We start from the raw sequence: 18,682 nt of genomic DNA, 5'->3' as shown, positions 1-18,682 counted from the left end.
ATCAGCATGCACTAATGTGGCTCTTGCGTGAAGGCTCCAAATTCCCACCACAAAGTTAAGACAACCATCATGATTCATCACCCTCCAGGCTCCACTCCAACTACTATTCATTCAACATCCTAGAAAGCATCACCCATCGGGCCACCACTAAACCTTTTCTTTATCATAAATCAAATAAAATTGTTTTCAGGAGGCTTCAGTAAGACCTCAGCCCTGGGCAGGCCCATTTTTAACCACCTCCCTTTTTCATTAGAGGCAGCTCAAAATTTTTAATATTTCAAAACTCAAGACATGTCATCATTAGAGTTACACACTGTTCATTGAAATGAGTACCCACTATCTTAATTCAACCAATCAACATTTTTGATTTAGCAAAAAATGCTTAAAAATATAACTCAATTATTTTTTCTATTTTAGTCAACAAAAAGACATTGCATCGCTATAGCCTTTGCCCTTTGGGTAGGCCAAAAATAGCAAATTTCCTCTTTGGAAAAGGTTAGAAAGGATTTATGCATGGTTAGCAAAAAGGTTTTTTCACGACCACTGATTGGGAATCTCCAAGGAATTCCATTACTAGAAGTGCACTCTATTTGCATGGCAATTCATTGATTGTGTGTGTGAGAGAGAGAGAGAGAGAGAGAATGTTTATCTAACAGTGTGACAACTAAAGATTGTTGGATACACTGTGCATGGTGTTATCTTAGTGACAAGTCGGCATGAAGAGGAGGATTGACGATGCATGGGAATCACGCTTGTGCAAAGCATGGTGCCCCACATCTTTGTTACCAAACTAGTTATACATGTATATCAAAACAACATGCAGGTCACTAGATTAGAACTAGATTCCAAGGTCTAGTAATGAAAGTTGTCATCAAAAAATATTTGGTAACTGATGGTCATAATTAATTCATAATCTTTTGTTAAGCTAGCAAGTTAGTATCGCACCTTCGAGAGACCATACCACAGGGCCAACGATCACCAAGCCTAATCTTCTAAATCAACCAAACTGTGTAAAGTCATATGTTTTCCATGCAGAGCATTTAACGTTTTGGAGGCAAGAAAGTACTCACCAGACACTCCGAGTACTATCAGCAGTTTTCTAGACTTTGCAGGGAAAAATTAAAACCATAATGCACTGCAGCAGGAAAGAGGAAGCAGGCAAATGTGACTCTGTGAGTTTTACAAAGACATTTTGTAAACTAGTTAATCAAGCACATTTGTAATGTTCAATATTTCCAGTCTTGTCCGATTAGGCTTGTTTATCGAGATCGGTGACCAAATTTATGATACAAGTTTTCATGAGCTATTCTGCAGGTGAGACTACGTCATTCTCGGCTTTTGAAAAGCTGCAGTGAAAGAGGTACTTCAAGGTTTGAAGTTATGGTACCTAGTACCACTTCAATATGACAAAATTACATATTCTGGCAAAGAAAGAAATAATAATTGTCAATGCTCTAATGGGTAGGTGGTCAAGGTCAAGGGCAATTGTAAGCTTTCTTGCGTCTTTGTGATGTAAATAAACAATGGCACTTACCCTTGTTTTTTGCAGATTGCTTGTGCCAGCAGTTGGATCACAAGGCAATTGTAGCCAGGTGTTAATGAGATGAGCAGAGTCAAAGCCCATCTTTTCACGTTTGAGGAAGTAAATAAGAGACTGGTGGGCGATCCACAAGTACCATTTTTCGCTCTCCAGATACGCGTCTGTAAGAAAAGGAAGGACCCACAAGCCAAGCAATGGCTGCTCCTCCAACCAGTCCTCCCAGCTGTAGTCAATTTAATGCATCATTCATGTAAAACAACACAATCGACAGAAAAATGCCTCGACTGCTGCAGACCAAAACTACTTACATGTCCCCAGTTGTCAATTTTGCTGGTAGCAAGCCCCAATACCTGTGTTTCCAACCAATCAATTAAATCAGCTCGAACTCAGGGAAATACTATAAGCACTTTGATTTTTAATGTCCTTTGTCCATGCTGATTTTCAAGAGAATTTGGTAGAGATTCATGTTCATTGGCCAATAATAGCTCTGAACCAGTCTTCTATTTATAGAAGGGCACTCTTTCACATCAATACCCAGGTGTCCCTGAGATATAGCCCTTGCCTAAATGGAACAAGCAGCAGCACAAACATTTGGAAAGGCACCTCATTCATGACTTAGATCAATAGTCCTAGGCCTTCAAAGAGATAATAAGTGGCATCAGAATGGTAATAGAAGCCTTTAGCTGCAGTTGAGTTTGATGCGTATCACACTATATACACCTAGATGACTCAAAACCTCCTCATGAAGGAAAAAAGTGCCTTGGAGGTCCTAAGTGTGTTCATGTATGGGTAAGTGTCAAACCCCATGTGATCAGTCCAGAAAGAGAGGAAGCCCAAAGCTTTGTGAAAAGCTTTGAACTTCTCACCAGGCAGAGCCTTTGATAAAAAATCAGCATGGTTGTCCTGCATAGGGACAAAAGCTGAGCTGACCTCTTCCTCGTGACTGCCACAGCATTCTAGCTGTTAATGAAGATAGCGTAGACTACTATCTAACACCCAAGTCATTCAAAAGGCATCTGTTTTCACCTTTGAAGGAATGGTCGAGTTACGAACTCATAGTCAAAAACTGTCAGCTCCATCATGCATAGTATCACCACTAGTATGACATCCACAATAACATTATTGCACTAGCTTCTCATTTGCCTTGTAGACACGTTTTGAGTACAGTCCCATACCAGATTTATAACAATCATGCGTGAAAGGTTCGACAGGCTTTGTTGCGCTCCAGTTAAGAGGTCCTTATGTCGCAGAAGAAAAACTGCCAAGGATCCAACCTGCAAAACATAGTGAGCACCTCAAAGCACTATCCATACTGACTATAGATAGCATCCCACAATACAATATACACGTGACTTACCAAACCAAACACAGCACCAGATGCACCAACCGCAGGTGCTCTAGTGAAAGAATAGCTCAAAAAAAATCCTGATTACATTGTAAACTGAAAGTCAGTAAATGACATTTATTGAAATGGGCACATGATCCAAAAAGACCCTAGTCCATCTACATTCACTACTCTTACCTGTGATTGCCGACCCAAAATAGACAGCTAAGAACCTTGCAGCACCTCCTTGAGCTTCTATGACTGGACCAATCGAATGCAGGGAGTAGCAGTTTGTCTGCTTAAACCAATCATCATTTATGTAATGCCTTAGGATTGAAGTGAATAACAACAAAACATGGCACATGCAAAACAGCAGCAACAGAACCAGGAGAGTGCAAAATCAATAGAAATGAGATGGCTCAAAAGGAACGAGTCTCACGCTACAATATAATCAACACAGAGAGATGTGAATAGGAGAAAGATAGGAGCTGAAAATTGCATGCTTGCATGACAGTGACTTAAATCGAAGGAAGGGGTAAAACTGCACAATACTGGGTCCAGAAGACAGGCTGTGTCAACATGCTTCAGTGACTATAAGTTCACATCAAGCCTTGGAAAAACTGTAAGCTTTCAATGACAATTTTCTAAGGTCTATAACAAGCTTGTATCTGAGACATTTGTTCCTCGATACTCTCTCAAGGATGAATTTTGCTTCGTCACGGTAGATAATCCATTAAAAAGCTCCTACAAAAAGTGTTTTACAATCACAAGCTCCACCTTACACTAAACATCAACACATTCTGCTGACTATTAAGACATTAATAAAAATGTTCTATCGGCTACAATCCACAAAGATGTTGACAAGTATATTCTTGAGTGCATCATGTCAAAAAGTGAAGAACGACTGACAACAGATGTATGGATCACTAGACTGTGAAGTTGAAACAATCCATTTCTCCTCAACCATGGAAAAAAGGACTTGTCAAAATCATCTGCTAGCTATGGAACTTGGACTATCATTGATAGATTTAGTGAACAAGCAAACTCCGTTCAAATTCAGAGAACACAAAGGCCGATTCAATGCCACACTTACTCTGGTTCTAAATTTTCAAATCTCATTCAAATCCTTACATCCATTCTCAGTGATCAAGATCCAACAGTGACTAGCCTCTTTTAAGAAGCATTGTTCAAAAATATAGATAATACGTCCCATCTTTACCATCCGCAAACCAATAGGCAATCACAAAATGTTAGAATCTACAGCACTAGATTTACTAGATATGTTCATTGCAAATCAGAAACCCAAATTGGAGAAACTTTTCCACTTGTAAAAATTTAAGGCCCCCATTTGTAATTATTGAAGGAGCTTACGAAGTACCACCATTTTTCTCATACACAAGTTCAGATATTTGAAGTACACAAATTTGTTTATGACTCGGATACTACATGCTAAATTAAGGAAGATTAAGCTAAGCCTCAAGAAAAACAAAAAAAAGTTGCAGTCAAGCACTGAAGACAAGTGAATATCCAATCAGCTCAGACAAGCCAACAGCGTGGCTCTTCCACCTCCCCTTGTAAGATGTAGGCCCGTTTGTATCCCTATGGGTGTTTGATAAACCAATACAACAATCTATCTACTCGTGAAAAAAAAGAAAACTATTCTTATACAAAAGAGTGATGACAGTGTCAACATCTGTCCAAGTCAAAAAGACAAAATTTGAATGACTAACCACAAGGTGGGGAAGACTGGCATGTAGAAATGCAGGGGTGAGAAACCGCCACAGTTGACCTCTATCGATCAAACTGTTGACCTACCATAAAAAACGAAAGTTTTCAAGGGTAGAAATCATAATAGCAACTACTAAGCAGGCACTCTTCAAAATCTTCTAAAACTAGATAGTGTGAAGTGCACAACCTTGGCCCCCAACAACAAAAGCTTTCCATGAGTAGCCTCCTGGACAACAAACATTCTGTATAACAAAAAGAGAAGCATATGCTTAACACGATAAAGTAGTTGAATGTCGGCAGCACTTTCTACACTATAGACGAGAAAAAATGGCACTTGTAGGTGGAAGATGATAGCGTTAGCAACTTACAGTACGTTCAAACCAATGAGCACATTTGTCCAAAATCTTCCATTTATGTTGTTATTCCCATTGCGGGCACTCCCAAAGAAAGCCATTGTTGTTTTAGAACCCTCGTCTTCATTTGTCTTATTTCTGTTTGAACCTTTAGACCATAAAAACGAAGATCCCAAACTACCAATGGAGAATTGCAAGCCACCCAGAAACTTTAATGCATGATGTGCGTGCATGTCTCTTCCACAGGTATAAGGAAACGTGGTGTTCCGAGCTTTAATCTCTTGACTGTGAAGGGAATGTCTCCCAGACTGTCAAATAACAAGCTCAGGATATTAGCGAGTATTGATTGTTGAGGCAACAGTAGATTCATAAAGCTAGGTATAACAAATGTTTGTTGATGACCCCAAAGAAACATGGTAGTTTCAAAACACGAAAACAGAAAGCCATACCAATAGCCTTGCTAGACATTAACCATGGAGGACCATTATACAGACAAACAGGAACCCACATGTTTTTAAAAAATGAATAAAGTTATTTAAAGGGAAAACCGTGTCATGAGCCTCTCTTTGAGGGCAGTTGGAGCCAAAGCAAAGCTTTGGCTGTCCTGTAAGCAATCTTTATCATTTTTGTTTTGTTTGTGAGCCCAAAGTCGCCTATAAAGAGTGCATTACAGCTTCATGGTAGTCATCCACAAGATAATAAAACCATCACCTCCATCATGCATAGTATTCACAAAACACTATGGCATTCATATCAACGTTTCATCAATGCCCAATATTGAATATTACCACATTTCATTTTGGAACGTAAATAACTACATAGACCAGACACTTTCAACTTGCAGGCCAAAAAATGAAAAGGTGAAAGAATGTGGCATTCAATGTCCTTTACATTCCTTTTTGTGGAAGGCTTATCATCAAACTCACAGCTCTAGAGTCTATTCATTACAAACTCTGTCCAGTGACCAGTTCTTGGCTACTAAATTGTTATCTGCAGCAACAGCATCATCAAACGCACGGTTCTAAATCTAGGGAGACACTGGTTGAAAGACAGAGCCAAACCTTCCAGAGGCTCAAGTGCCATGGCATAAACAAGTTGACTTCTTTTGAATGACGGTAAAGATATATCTCTCTATTCTCCGTCATATTCTCCAGCCTATACTACTACTACTTATACAATATCTAAACCCTCTCCTAAGAGTAAAGCACCTACTACATTACATAACCCTAAAGAGAAACCCAAGTTCAAGAAGGGCAGCCATAAGGATCACCACATGTGACAAGTCAGTGATATGGCACTACCAACTTATGGAGCATTGGCCGAGGGGCCTAAAACCCAATTATCAGAAGCTTGAACTCTGAAGCTGATTTTCGTAGTCGTGCTGACATGCCACGTGGCACTCCTATACGGAAATTCCGCAAATTGCGCTGACTTGACATGTGGCACTGCTGTATGGATTTCTGCAAATTGTGCTGGCTGTTTTGGGCAGATTTCAGCGCTAGCTTTTTTAAATAATTGCTTTTAAGTTTAAGTGCTTTTAAGATTAATGCTTTTGGGGCTCTGTTTTTAGCATCCCTTGTACTCTTTATAAGTGCCCCATGGGCCACTCTTTGAGGCATTTGAAAGCAGAGCTGGAAGATTTGGGTCCAATGGGAGTTGTACTCTTGCAGATCAATAATAAAGAAATACGGAAAGGGGCACCAGTCTTTGGGGCCAACGCTTCTTGGCTCGGAACTCCGCCGCACCGTAGCATCTACTCTCTGTTATTTCAGTTGTTTTGAAGTACTAAAAGTGTTGCCAAGTGTGCAGATTACAGTTATTTGTATTTCCATCTCATCACTCGCTGGAAGTGTATTACAATGGTATCGAAGCACGATCCTAACAACATGAATGGAGAACATGGAGATTCTACAAATTCAAGAGAGAAATCACTCCTACGTCAACCTACAGATAGAGACTAAACAGACTTTAGACCAGAGTAACAGGGAATGGGATCCTCCCATTTTTGAAACACGTTTCCAAGGCGGGCACTTCCTCGCAACGGAAATAGGAACGGAACACCGTTACCCTTCCAAGGCATAACCGGAATGGGGCCTAGGAACGGCAAGCGAACAGGAGCATTAAGAATGGTCAAGTTTGAAAAAATGGCTGTTTGGGGCAACTCTTTGAAGTTTGTTGGGGGGGGGGGGGGGGGGGGGGGATGTTCTTCTCATCCTCTCCTATATAAAGAAGGGCTTTAAAACCTCTTTCTCTCTCTCTCTCTCTCTCTCTCTCTCTCTCTATATATTATAAAGAAGGGCTTTAAAACCTCTTTCTCTCTCTCTCTCTCTCTCTATATATATATATATATATATATATATATATATATATATATATATATATATATATATATATATATATATATATATATATATATATATATAGATATATATATATACACACACACACACACACACACACACACACACACACACACACATCACTTTCTCTCTCTCATTCTCAATCTAAAAGGAACCATCATTCGTGCTATGTAGCACACATTAGAGCAAGGAAAGAAGTAAAGATTTTTGGAAGCGTAAAGTCTAGATCTTCACCATTTCAATTCCCCTACACCTGACACGTGCTCTCAGAGAAAATCGGAGGATAACTAAGCAAAGAACTAGTCTCTTGAGTTCTCGAACGGGAAGAAAACTACCATCGAGTCTGAGATTTAGAACGAAGGGGGTTTACTCCAGTTCTTGTACTTGTAATAGATTCTCCCCATGCTTTAATAAAGATTCTCTTGAAGGAGAGGGGGGAGGGACCAGCCGATCTTCTAGTCCCCAATACTATGTCGGTCTTCTCCCCTCTCTCTATCAAAATCTATTTCTTTTCAGCCTATTAGTTGTTCATGCACGCTCCTATCTGTGACATCCAGAGAGAGCGGTGTCAACCTGCTAAATAAAGGACAATGCTTTATTTGTATCATTGTGGCCCTAAAAAGTGTCAAAGTTTACGCTTCGACCACCGTCTTTCAATTCTTTCTTGCCCTTTCTCCGCTCTAAATTGTCATACTTCAGTTCTCAAATTAGATGATTGTGCTTTTCACCAAAAGATTTTTCGAAGGCGTAAGAGACTTCATCAGAATCGTCAAAAGATCAAGGAGTATCGTATCTGAACGATGTGATTTCTTGTGACGCTTTTTTGCCTTGCTTTTCCAGTGCTTTTGTTTTCTCGTTTTCCACCTTTCTTCTTCATTGGAAATGGAGCTACGAGAAGAACTGGAGTCATCCTCAAGTGAACACAGAAGTGCCTCCATGATGAGCTCACCCTGATCAAGGGCTTGTCAAAGTCGACCATGCGGAAGCGTACAATGAGCAGGAGAGAATATGCAGGAGAGAGAGAGAGAGAGAGAGAGAGAGAGAGAGAGAGAGAGAGAGAGAGAGAGAGAGAGAGACTCTTTTGAACCAACCAGCTAGGAAATAAATTAGTGATTATACACAATGGGGGGAACGTGTGCTCATATACTAACCTTAGAAAATTGCCCTACCCAAACTGTGACAAATAAGTAAAATAAATATCTAAAGACAAAATAAATATTGGGATCACATTGGGCTATTCACTTGAGATGCTATAACTATAAAACCCTCTCTGCAACTCATAGTGGACATATGTAGGAAGACCAAGTCGATGAAGCTATGATGGACACACCAGAAGCGGCCGACTACTGGATACACCTCGGTTATGCGACACCGACTTTTACCTTAAGAGAATGTCATCTTGAGCACTGTTTGCCTCATAGAAAATTGAATTGTAGACCACACTACGTCCAAGAATCCCCATTTGTGAACTGTGAACACATCACGTCCAAACATTCCAAGACAATGAACTTTGAAATATATCCTCATAATCCGGCCAACAACAATGGATTGGTGCACATATCCATAGTGTTTTTATACGTTGCATTGGTTCCTTGCTAAATGGCAAGAAACTATCGATGAAGCTTGCCCTTGCACTAGCTGCTAAAAGTCTTCCTCATGCTATCTCCCTTTTCTTCTTCATCATCTCTGTGCTAGTCCTCCCTGCCGCAACCAGTGGAGCTTCTCCACTAGGCGTCTCAAGAAGCTGTCAAAACAGGCGCTCTCCAAGTGCAGCACTGATGCCCAAGTCCTGCGTGTCTCACAAACGCTGGCTATGAAGCATGGAACTGTAGGCAACGAGGCAGTGTTTTAAAACGCTACAAGTGACGGGCTTAAAACGTAGGGATGTCAGGGGCCTATCCCAAAACGCAAGTGTGGGGAGAATCCACGACACATCCAAAGAGCACAAAACGCCAAAGACCTTCCTTTCCTCTTCTTCGAGCCGATGCTCTGCATGATCAACGAGCCTCGGGCTCTGATATAATGTCAAAGCGGAAGTGTACAATGAGCAGGAGAGAATACACGAGAGAGAGAGAGAGAGAGAGAGAGAGAGAGAGAGAAATGAAATGAAATGAAATGTTATATTAACGTCTTCAAAAGGCCAAAATGACCTATGAGACCAATCAGTTACAAAATAGTGAATCTAATACCATGTCTGGGTACAAAAGAACTAGAAGTGGAACAAAATACTACTACTACTACTACAATCTAAAACTACGTGGGTGTAGCAGCTGATACAATAGGTACCCGGTAAACTGGATGTAACAGTGTGAGAAACAAAGATGGAAGAAATGGTGAGGATCCATCCTCATCTGCACTCTGGATGTCGAGAGAGTATGGCTCGAATCTTCTGTTGTAGTCTCCGTCGATGCTGTGTAGCTCCTCTCCTCAGTCGCGGTCGTCTGTATCTCTGTAGCTCCAATGCTCGGTCGATGAGAGTGCCAGTAGTGGTCGAATGAGTGTGGGACGAGCTCTGCAGTGGTGGCTGCTCCTCTGGCTGTCCCATATCTAGTGAAAAGAAATCTGTAATGTGTCTCTGGGACTGCCTCTCTCTAGCTCTCCCCAGTAAAGTGTCTCTATACTGTTGAACCAACCAACTGGGCAATGAATTAGTGATTATACACGGTGACTTATATACTAGCCTTAGCAAATTGCCCTACCCAGACTTTGACAAATAAGTAAAATAAATACCTAAAGCCAAAATAAATATTTGAATCACATTGGGCTATTCACTTGAGATGATATAGCTTTAACAATGCTGCCCTAAGGAAAACGCAGGGTGAGGTGCATCTAAAATCCTTAATTATGATGGAACTGCTCCTAGAGAATTGTCGTAAAAGCACCACCCATTGCTGCCCAAAAACACAAGATGCATGACATGGAGAATATGAGTTGAAATAGGAGAGAGGTGGAAGCAAGGCCCCTAGAGCACCAAAGGGCACATTGGGAAATATGACCAACCTGTGAGAGTGTGCGTGTGGGGAAGCATGAGAGAGAGAGAGAGAGAGAGAGAGAGAGAGAGAGAGAGAGAGAGAGAGAGAGAGAGACCACAAACCAAAACGCTGGAGTAGGGAAGAGGGGGTGATCAGCCCCCATGACTACCAGAGCATAAGACCTGTACAATGCCAGATGATGATCTGTATGTGAAATGAGTACCCCCTTGGCCCCATATATAGGAGTGCCCAAGGGGGCACCCAAATCAAGTGGGCGGCCAGTCCCAAACTCGGGCGGCTGGACAAGGGTGCAGCCTTTACATGGGTGACCAGCCCGGAGACATACTAGCCGTACAAGTATGCCATAGACCTGTGAAGCAGTAGAGTGGTGTAAGTCCAACACCCCTCTCAGCACCGGATTCTGAACAACCGCATGAAGCCGAAGATGTGAGGCAGATGATGAAGATGTTTGTTGAGATGTCCACTGAAGGATACTCCATGAGTGTAGCAGCAGTCTCGGGTGTCCCTACCTCTGAGAAATCTCCATGGTAAAGTGCCGTCACGAGCAGTGTAGCAAACTGTTGTACTCTGCTGATGCACTGTGAAGGTACTGCGTGAAGGTCCTGAACTGAGTGGGAAAACAACTCCTTGTCGTGAAAGGAGTGCCAATAGACCTACAATTGTCCTGCCCAATAGGATATGTGGTGTCTGTAGTCAAACCGTCTAGAGAAAATAGGGAAGCCCAGGAACCGTCATGAAAATGACCGCAAGCCTGTCAATGCATGAACCTGCAACCCAGTGTGGCCATGTGCTCTAGAAAAGCCCCAAAATTTTCCAAGCTTCTGTGCACGAAATCTGCAATTTTTGACGCAGATGTTGCTGTTGTGGAAGAACAACACGGAGGTCCTCCTAGCTGGATATCCGTATGTCTCTTTATATGCCTGTCGCAGCCCTTGAAATGCCGCTAGGTCAACGCTTGCACCTAGAGCTCCTTTGGTTGCCATGTCGAAAAAAGCAAATTCTCCGCCCAAAAAGCACACGAAGGTAATGCCTCTCGGCGCTTGCTCGACAAGTGCCCCAAGCTCCGTAGCTGTTGTACTTGCTTGCTTCACTTCTTCCTTAATCAAATGCTAACTCTTTGGAGAAGTGGATCCTTCCTTGTGCTAGATCTCTTTGCTTTGGTCTTCATTAAAGCCTTGGACTTGATAGCACCTTTCTGCTGCAGATACATTGTATCCATTGGTAACCCCTTCATGTGTTTGACATAGCAAGAATCCTGAGAATATACGAGGAGATGTTGCTTAAGAAACTAGGCCTCTTGTTGATGCTTCTGAGCGTAAGGCTCCGCGTTATCTACAACTCATCCACGCTCCCCTTTGGGTTCGCCCTCCTCATCTGTTTGGAGAAGTGGATCCTTCCTTGTGCTAGATCTCTTTGCTTTGGTCTTCATTAAAGCCTTGGACTTGATAGCACCTTTCTGCTGCAGATACATTGTATCCATTGGTAACCACTTCATGTGTTTGACGTAGCAAGAATCATGAGAATATACGAGAAGATGCTGCTTAAGAAGCTAGGCCTCTTGTTGATGCTTCTGATCGTGAGGCTCCGCGTTATCTGCAGCTAATCCACGCTCCCCTTTGGGTTTGCCCCCTCATCTGCTGCTTCTTCCTCATGCACTGTTGCTTGTTCCTCGACTTCAACTTCCTCCTCTGCGTACTCGTACTCTTTCTCCAAATCACTAGGTAATTTTGCTACGTCCATGGTGGTTGTAGAACATAGGATCCGTAAAAGAAAAGTCGATTCATGCTATGATACCATTGTAGCCAGTGAGTCACTGACAAGGTGGCAAAATATGCAACACACCACGACTGAACTGAAACACAAGTACAGAAACTGAAAAGGGATAACAGAAAATTGTAGACAAAACACTGTGGAGCGTAGTTCACTCAGATCTAGTGGACCCTAAGGCATGCCCGCTGTCGTGTTGCTCCGCTTCCACAGTGAGAAACAAGATTAAAGGATGCAGATTATGTATATATTAGGCACACCTAACAATTGAGCAGTGATCAGGGCCTGTTATACTTGGGAGATACAAGAGCATCAGGTTGCAGGGGATTTAATCTAGGGGGAAAATTTCAATGATCACTGGTGTGGGAGTGCTAAAGGCAAAGAAGAAGTGAGGCTTTGGAAAAGAAAGGGTGAGCTTGGCAGCAGATGGGCAGTTTTTGAGGTTTGGAGCAGGGCCAATCTATGTTCATTGAGGGGTTCGAGTGCATGCGGCTATGAGGGCTTGGACATGCATCGAGAAGACTCCAATATCATGATCGATTGGGAGCCAATGGCGGTTTGGATTGACTCTCAAAGCTGACGCTATTGATTAAGCTTTACTCAAGCTCTTATTACCATCATGATGAGTGTTAGAGGTCAGTTAGACCGCGTCCTGTACAATTTATTCCAGTTTTAATGAAATAGCACTCTTGTTGGGTTCCATTGGCATTTGTCTATCGGTGTCTACTATTTTCTCTCTCTTCCATCTCTCACAGCCAGAGGCCCCGTGCCTTCCCGGTTCACCTCACGAACCCATTATCCCCGACACCGCCTTGCAGTACTTTATATTGATTGATCTCACAACTACAATCAATATAAAAGTACTGCAAGAGGCGTCTACCTTAGGGACCACCAGGTCTAAGTGAACTACGCTCCACAATTTCTTGTCTACAATTTGGTCGGGAAAGCTCTGGTCAGCAACCATTTACTGGGAGCTCCCCCAAAAGGCCCATGTTTAAAGACATTGGGCCTCAAGAAGCAATTTAAAATAAAAAGTGTCCACGTTCCAAATGCTACATATGCATTTGTCGTACGGCAACCCGCGTTTTCCGCAACAAAACTCACCACGTTAGCGCCGCAAATTTTGCGTGTGCCCGAGACAAGTATCTCGTTTCAGTTGCCATTTTGACTCCTCTTCGGTTGTCACGTGACACATCCAACCCTATGTGTCCATGGACAAGCTACTTCATAATAAGGGTTCTGTCAGTCCAGTCAGTCTAGATTAGCAAGTGTTCTAGCACTTTTGTGAGTCTGTTTGCAGACCGTGCATGCCCAGGCACTTAGTGTAGATGCATATCCTCTGGTTGCACACAACATGATCATAAGCATTCCCATCAGAATCCATCAGAATCCTTCAGGGGAATCTTCCAGTGTATTTGACCTATTTTTGACATTTTTCACTTATTATTTTAAGTGACTTTTGTTGGGAACTGAGTAGGGCAAATTGGGTAAGATAATATATAAGAAAACCAAGGCTAGCACTAATTGGCAGAAGAGGAAGGAGAACACAGGCCACCGGTAGCAGGTTCCCCCTCTCTCTCAACAAGACCAACCCTTGGGCGATTCCCTCTCAAGCAAGACCTTCCCTTTGCTGGCGTTTTTCAGCAGATGCTCATCGCCATCATCACCCTCCACTTAGCGTTTTCAGCAGGGATCCATCGCCACAAGTCCTCCCTGCCCTAGCGTTTTTCATCATTGCCATAGGACCAAAGTACCTGGCATTTTCAGCCATAGCTTCATCGCCACACCTCTCATCCATTGGCGTTTTCAGCAGGCCATTGTCGCCCCCTTTTCCATAGCATTTTCAGCATCAGCACAGCAGCAGAATTTCAGCAAGTAAAGACCAGAAAACCAGCGTTTTTCCTTGCATTTTCAGCAGCAGCAAATTTCAGCCCTTGGCGTTTTTGGACAGCAGGACAAGAGCACCTATTTTCAGCCCTTAGATCGGTCTCGTCAGGGAAGATCGGTCTCGTCATCCCTGTTGTCGACATCGACCTAGCCTAGATTTGCATCAGTCACATGCATCCATTTTGTACCGGTTTGTGCAATCAATAGTAGACCACTCTCGCCAACGAGAGTGGGGCCTTCGAAGGAGGGTTTTACAACGTCTCTGGTGTCGTATTCTCTTCTCTCTCTATCTCTCAGTCTCACACTCTCATGCACAGTGTCCATTCATTTTGTTAGTGATCATTGCACTCTCTCATTAAGAACAGAAGGCTCTCCCTTCCCTAAGAACAAAAGGAACCTTGAGCACATTATGGAGCACTCATCTTGAGAAAAGTACAACATTCATTCCGTTGCACCTTGCATTGGTATCAGAGCTTTGACAGTGTTCTTTATCACTCAAGGAAAGAACCACAAGAATCACAAGAATATTTTTTGCTTGTTGCGGTTACACGAACCCAAGTTCACTTGGGCGTGTCGATTCCTAATCGTGTTTTGAAGAGTGACAAGAAATCCAAGAAAGAAGGGCTTGTCCAGCCTCCCCTTGTGCCTCTTTTCACTCATTGAGAGCGGACCGTGCACTTAGCGGCCGGCCAAACGACGTGAGGTGGGAAAAAGCAACCTTGGTGTGAGCGCAAGGCCGCCAAGGGGTGCGGCCCGCGAAGAAGAGCAGAACTCGGGTGAAGAGAAGATCCTTCTCGAACACAGATTGCAAGCGAAAGAAGAACCTCAAGAACCTCAAGAACTCAAGACCCTCAAGAACCCAAGAACCCAAGACCCACAAGAACCTAAGTTCCTCTTGAACTTAAGAACCAAAGATCATAGTGCATGGTCATCACCCGAAGCGGAATGGATACTTCGCATATAGGTGACGAGCATGAGAGAGGCGACGAAGAATTTTTCCCCTCAGGAGGTTTTTCCGACCCTCCCCCCTCAGGAGGTGCTCGATCCAATCAATCTCAACAAGGCGGTAGCGATTGCTCTCGCACAGGAGATGAAGCACAACAAGGGAAAAGCCTAAGGAAAACAAAACTTCGACAAGTACCTCCCAGACGTCTTAGAACCCTTCGAATGGTAAGAATGGTAACTCTTCTGACCAATCTTCCAACAGTCTCTTAGAAAAGAACTCTCAAAATGAACCTAAGGGTAAAGCTAACACAATTGCTAAACCTAAGCTCACTCCAGATGAAAAGGTAGCACAAGGAATTTTAGGAGGATACATCACGTCGGAAGAGCAAAGCACTTATTCTAAGGAAGGTCATTGTTTTCATTGTCACATTAAGGGTCAAATAAAAAGAACATGTCCTAAGCTTGACTCTAATGAATCTAAAGAATCCATAGAACCCACTTCCTCTGTCAATGCAATCAATGACAACACGAGTGTGTCCCAAGTTTCTCCTTACCCTCCCATTGATGAGTCTCTCATTAAATGTTATGGTCATATGACGGGGCAGCGTTTTGTCATATTGTTTGACCCAGACAGTATGCATGATGTGATCAATCACTCTCTTGTTGAGAGAGCCCGCCTAGAGGTTAGTCAGAAATCTCTTCTCGAGGTCTCTGGCTTTGCTCTCGGTATGGACTCTCTCATCACGAAAGAGTGCCTTGATGTGCTGTTTACAGTTCAACAAGCTGCTTTCCGTAGAAATTTTTTTCTCTCTCCTCTCTCAGGATGTGATATGATTTTGGGCATTCGATGGTTTCGTGAGCATAACCCTCTCATTGATTGGGTGGAAAATACGTTCGCTTTTAATGCCAAAAGTGACTCTCCCATTGTCATTCGTGGAGAGCAAGTTATTCATTCTCCCTCTCTCATTGCTAATGTGCAGGCGAAGATTGAACGGATTCAGGAGAAGGTGACTCTCTCAGTCTCTTCTTCTCCAAAGCATGACACACAAGATTTGCAGGATGATACGCATGATGATTTGAATGATAATGATGAGCATGATGATTTGGATGACAATGACAAGCATGATGATTTGCATGATCAAGATGTGATTTCTCACAAGCATGATGATTTGCATGAAGATGACGTGATTGTTCACAAGGATGATGAGTTAGTTGATGCTTTTTCTAGCGAAGCTAACCCCGTTGCAGATTCGATCAATCACGAAGGATCAATCTTGGCTCCCAAGCCTAGGTCCAAAGCACCCCTTCAAGAAGAACCGATCTTGGCTCTTGAGCCTCGGTCCAAAGAACCCTCACAAGAAGTATTATGTGTTCGCATGATTAGTCAGCACGCATTATACGAGTGTGTCATTCGTGATCGTTTCCTGTATTTTCGTCAACATCTTTATGTGATCCCTTTTCCTAAGCATGACATATTGTACGTTGAGCACGTTTCACTCATGAATGAGCACGAATGTATGCGGATTGTTCATGAAAAGCTGAAAAGTATGCATTCAAGGAAGTCACAGTCCATGTCTCTTCCTTGGCACGACACAAATGTAGAAAGAGCATATGAAAGTAAGAGCACCAAGCATGGGCATTTCCGTTGTGAATTGCCACAATTGATTGCTTTAGATCAAAAGAGAAAGATTTGATCTCATTGTTTGCGTGTGTGTGGTGAACGGTTTGGCACTCGGTCTCTTTGTTCATCTACATTTCATGCACAGTCTTTTAGGAAGACAACATTTTTTCCACTCACTTTACAGGGAATAGGTATGTTCATGGTTTTGTGTTGGAAATGGTTTCAAGAATTTTCAGCCATAGATACCAATGTAAGGTGCAGCGGAATGAATGTTGTTCTTTCTCAAGATGAGTGCTCAGTACTGTGCTCAAGGTTCCTTTTGTTCTTATGGAAGGGAGAGCCTTCCGTTCTTAATAAGAGAGTGCAGAGATCACAAACAAGTGAATGGACACTGTGCATGAAAGTGTATGAGACTGAGAGATAGAGAGAGAAGATAATACAACACCAGAGACGTTGTAAAACCCTCCTCCGAAGGCCCCACTCTCGTTGGCGAGTAGTCTACTATTTTTTTTTTTCCGAGAAAAAGATCCTTCTATTAGTTAATGAAAACTGCCCATAGGGCTACAACCACCTCTGCAAGAGAGGGCTACAACAAACATGATGGGGAGACTCTCCCAATGAAAAAACAGCATATATACAATGAGGCTAAATCAAGAGATGGGAGGAGGGAAGAGGTAGAAAGGCCCAGGGCGCCAGAGTCGAAGGAAAGCCTTGCGGCGCTCCCGCATGCAGTCGGAGCTGCCCTGTAGTCCCTCAAGCTGTCCTCTGAGAGTATGGATCAGCTCTAGCCAAAAGTCACGAACAGTCTCTTCTGGTGGCACAGGGCGAGCCTCAAAGATGCGGAAACAGCAGGCCCGCCAAATGAACCAAAGTGTCTGGCCACTGATGAGCTCCCAACACTCCTCTCACTGCACCACTCCTGTGGCGTAAGCTCTTAGAAGGCTGGAGTGTAGGTCGCCCCTCCTGCATCACTATCATCCTGCTGGTGGAAGATAGCTCAAACTGAAGTGCCGGGCCCGTGAGGGTGGACCAAGCCGCTGCCCCCCAAGTGTATTGTCGAGCCGTGGAGAGAGCAAGCATCAACCGAAGAACTCGTAGCCATACCTGCTGGGCCGAGGGACAGTCCCAAAGACAGTGACGCTGACTCTCCACCAAATGGTCACAAGCTGCACATGCGGCCGAGAGACCACTATGCACTAGCCAGCTCCCTACTGCTATAGCTCTGTGTGCGACCAGCCACTGAAACAAGGTGACTCGCCTCGGCTGTCTGGAGTCCCACAACCTCTCCCAAAAGGCTGCCAAGAACTCGACTGTGAGACCCTCCTACTGCCAATGACGTGCTGCAGCGGGGCGGGCCTCTCTGTGTGCTGCTAGTATATGACGTCCTAGTCGAAAAGTGTACTGAAAGAACGGGACTCCTGGGTGGTCTGCAGAAGAGAAGGGGTCCCTCCATAGCCACTCACCAGGATCCCACTGTACTCGTACCAGTGGACAACACTCCCAAGCCCACAGCCTCCAATGTCCAGTCTCAAGAGCTGCTAGGTCAGGGTCTATGACGCAAGTCCTCCCACAAATGCCCACTACTCGGATCCTCTGAAAACAACACTCTGCTACCTGCGGAGCCTCTACTGCAACTCGCTGTAGTCGTCCCCCACCTTGAAGCTCGAAGAACACGGCTTGGACAGTCTCTGAGCAGGCCCTGACTGAGATGAGAACCTCCAGTCGTGTAAAGGCTCCCATTCACCGGGGTGCTACTGGCTCGAGAGGCGTGAGCCACTCAGCTGGAACTGACTCTGAGATGTCCTGACACATGCTCTGCACCCCTCTCATGCCCTGTAGCTGGAGCCCCTGCACCTTCTCCAACAAACCTGTGAACTCTAGCTAGTCACCTAGAGAGCGCGTTGGACCTGCTGCCATGGAACCCCAAGAAACATGAGGCCGACTACCAACCAAGTGGCCTCTCTGAGTGCTAACCATGGGGTTCCAGATGAGGGGCTGCCGCAGGCGCTCCTCCGTGCACGTCGGCTGTCTCTGCTCCAGGCCACGCCGTAGGAGCTCCCAAGATCGAAGCAAACTCACAGCGAAGCGGTCCTCCAGTCTCCTGCTCGAACCAACTCTGCGCATCTCTGTAAAGATCCATCTCGTCGAAGGTTGCCAAGGGCCT

General features: G+C 43.8%; 1 protein-coding gene across 1 annotated transcript in view; it reads right to left on the bottom strand.

Annotated features, from left to right (window-relative positions):
- Positions 1-1,177: 1,177 nt before the first annotated feature.
- The window catches only part of RBL10 (RHOMBOID-like protein 10), a 59,396-nt gene continuing 41,891 nt past the window's right edge, over positions 1,178-18,682 (bottom strand). Inside the window, exons 2-10 of the mRNA XM_086485466.1 lie at positions 4,961-5,253; positions 4,780-4,834; positions 4,595-4,675; positions 3,063-3,159; positions 2,898-2,965; positions 2,716-2,814; positions 1,849-1,890; positions 1,535-1,763; positions 1,178-1,421 (exon numbers count right to left, since the gene is read on the bottom strand). Coding sequence (XP_086341592.1) covers positions 1,629-1,763; positions 1,849-1,890; positions 2,716-2,814; positions 2,898-2,965; positions 3,063-3,159; positions 4,595-4,675; positions 4,780-4,834; positions 4,961-5,253 — 870 coding nt within the window. The 3' untranslated portion in view covers positions 1,178-1,421; positions 1,535-1,628. The remainder of the gene's footprint in view (positions 1,422-1,534; positions 1,764-1,848; positions 1,891-2,715; positions 2,815-2,897; positions 2,966-3,062; positions 3,160-4,594; positions 4,676-4,779; positions 4,835-4,960; positions 5,254-18,682) is intronic.

This window comes from Adiantum capillus-veneris, chromosome 16, assembly GCF_014529385.1.
Source record: "Adiantum capillus-veneris isolate H3 chromosome 16, ASM1452938v2, whole genome shotgun sequence".
Lineage (NCBI taxonomy): Eukaryota > Viridiplantae > Streptophyta > Polypodiopsida > Polypodiales > Pteridaceae > Adiantum > Adiantum capillus-veneris.
The sequence above is the reverse complement of the archived record's forward strand: the minus strand, read 5'-3'. Positions and strand labels throughout refer to the sequence as shown.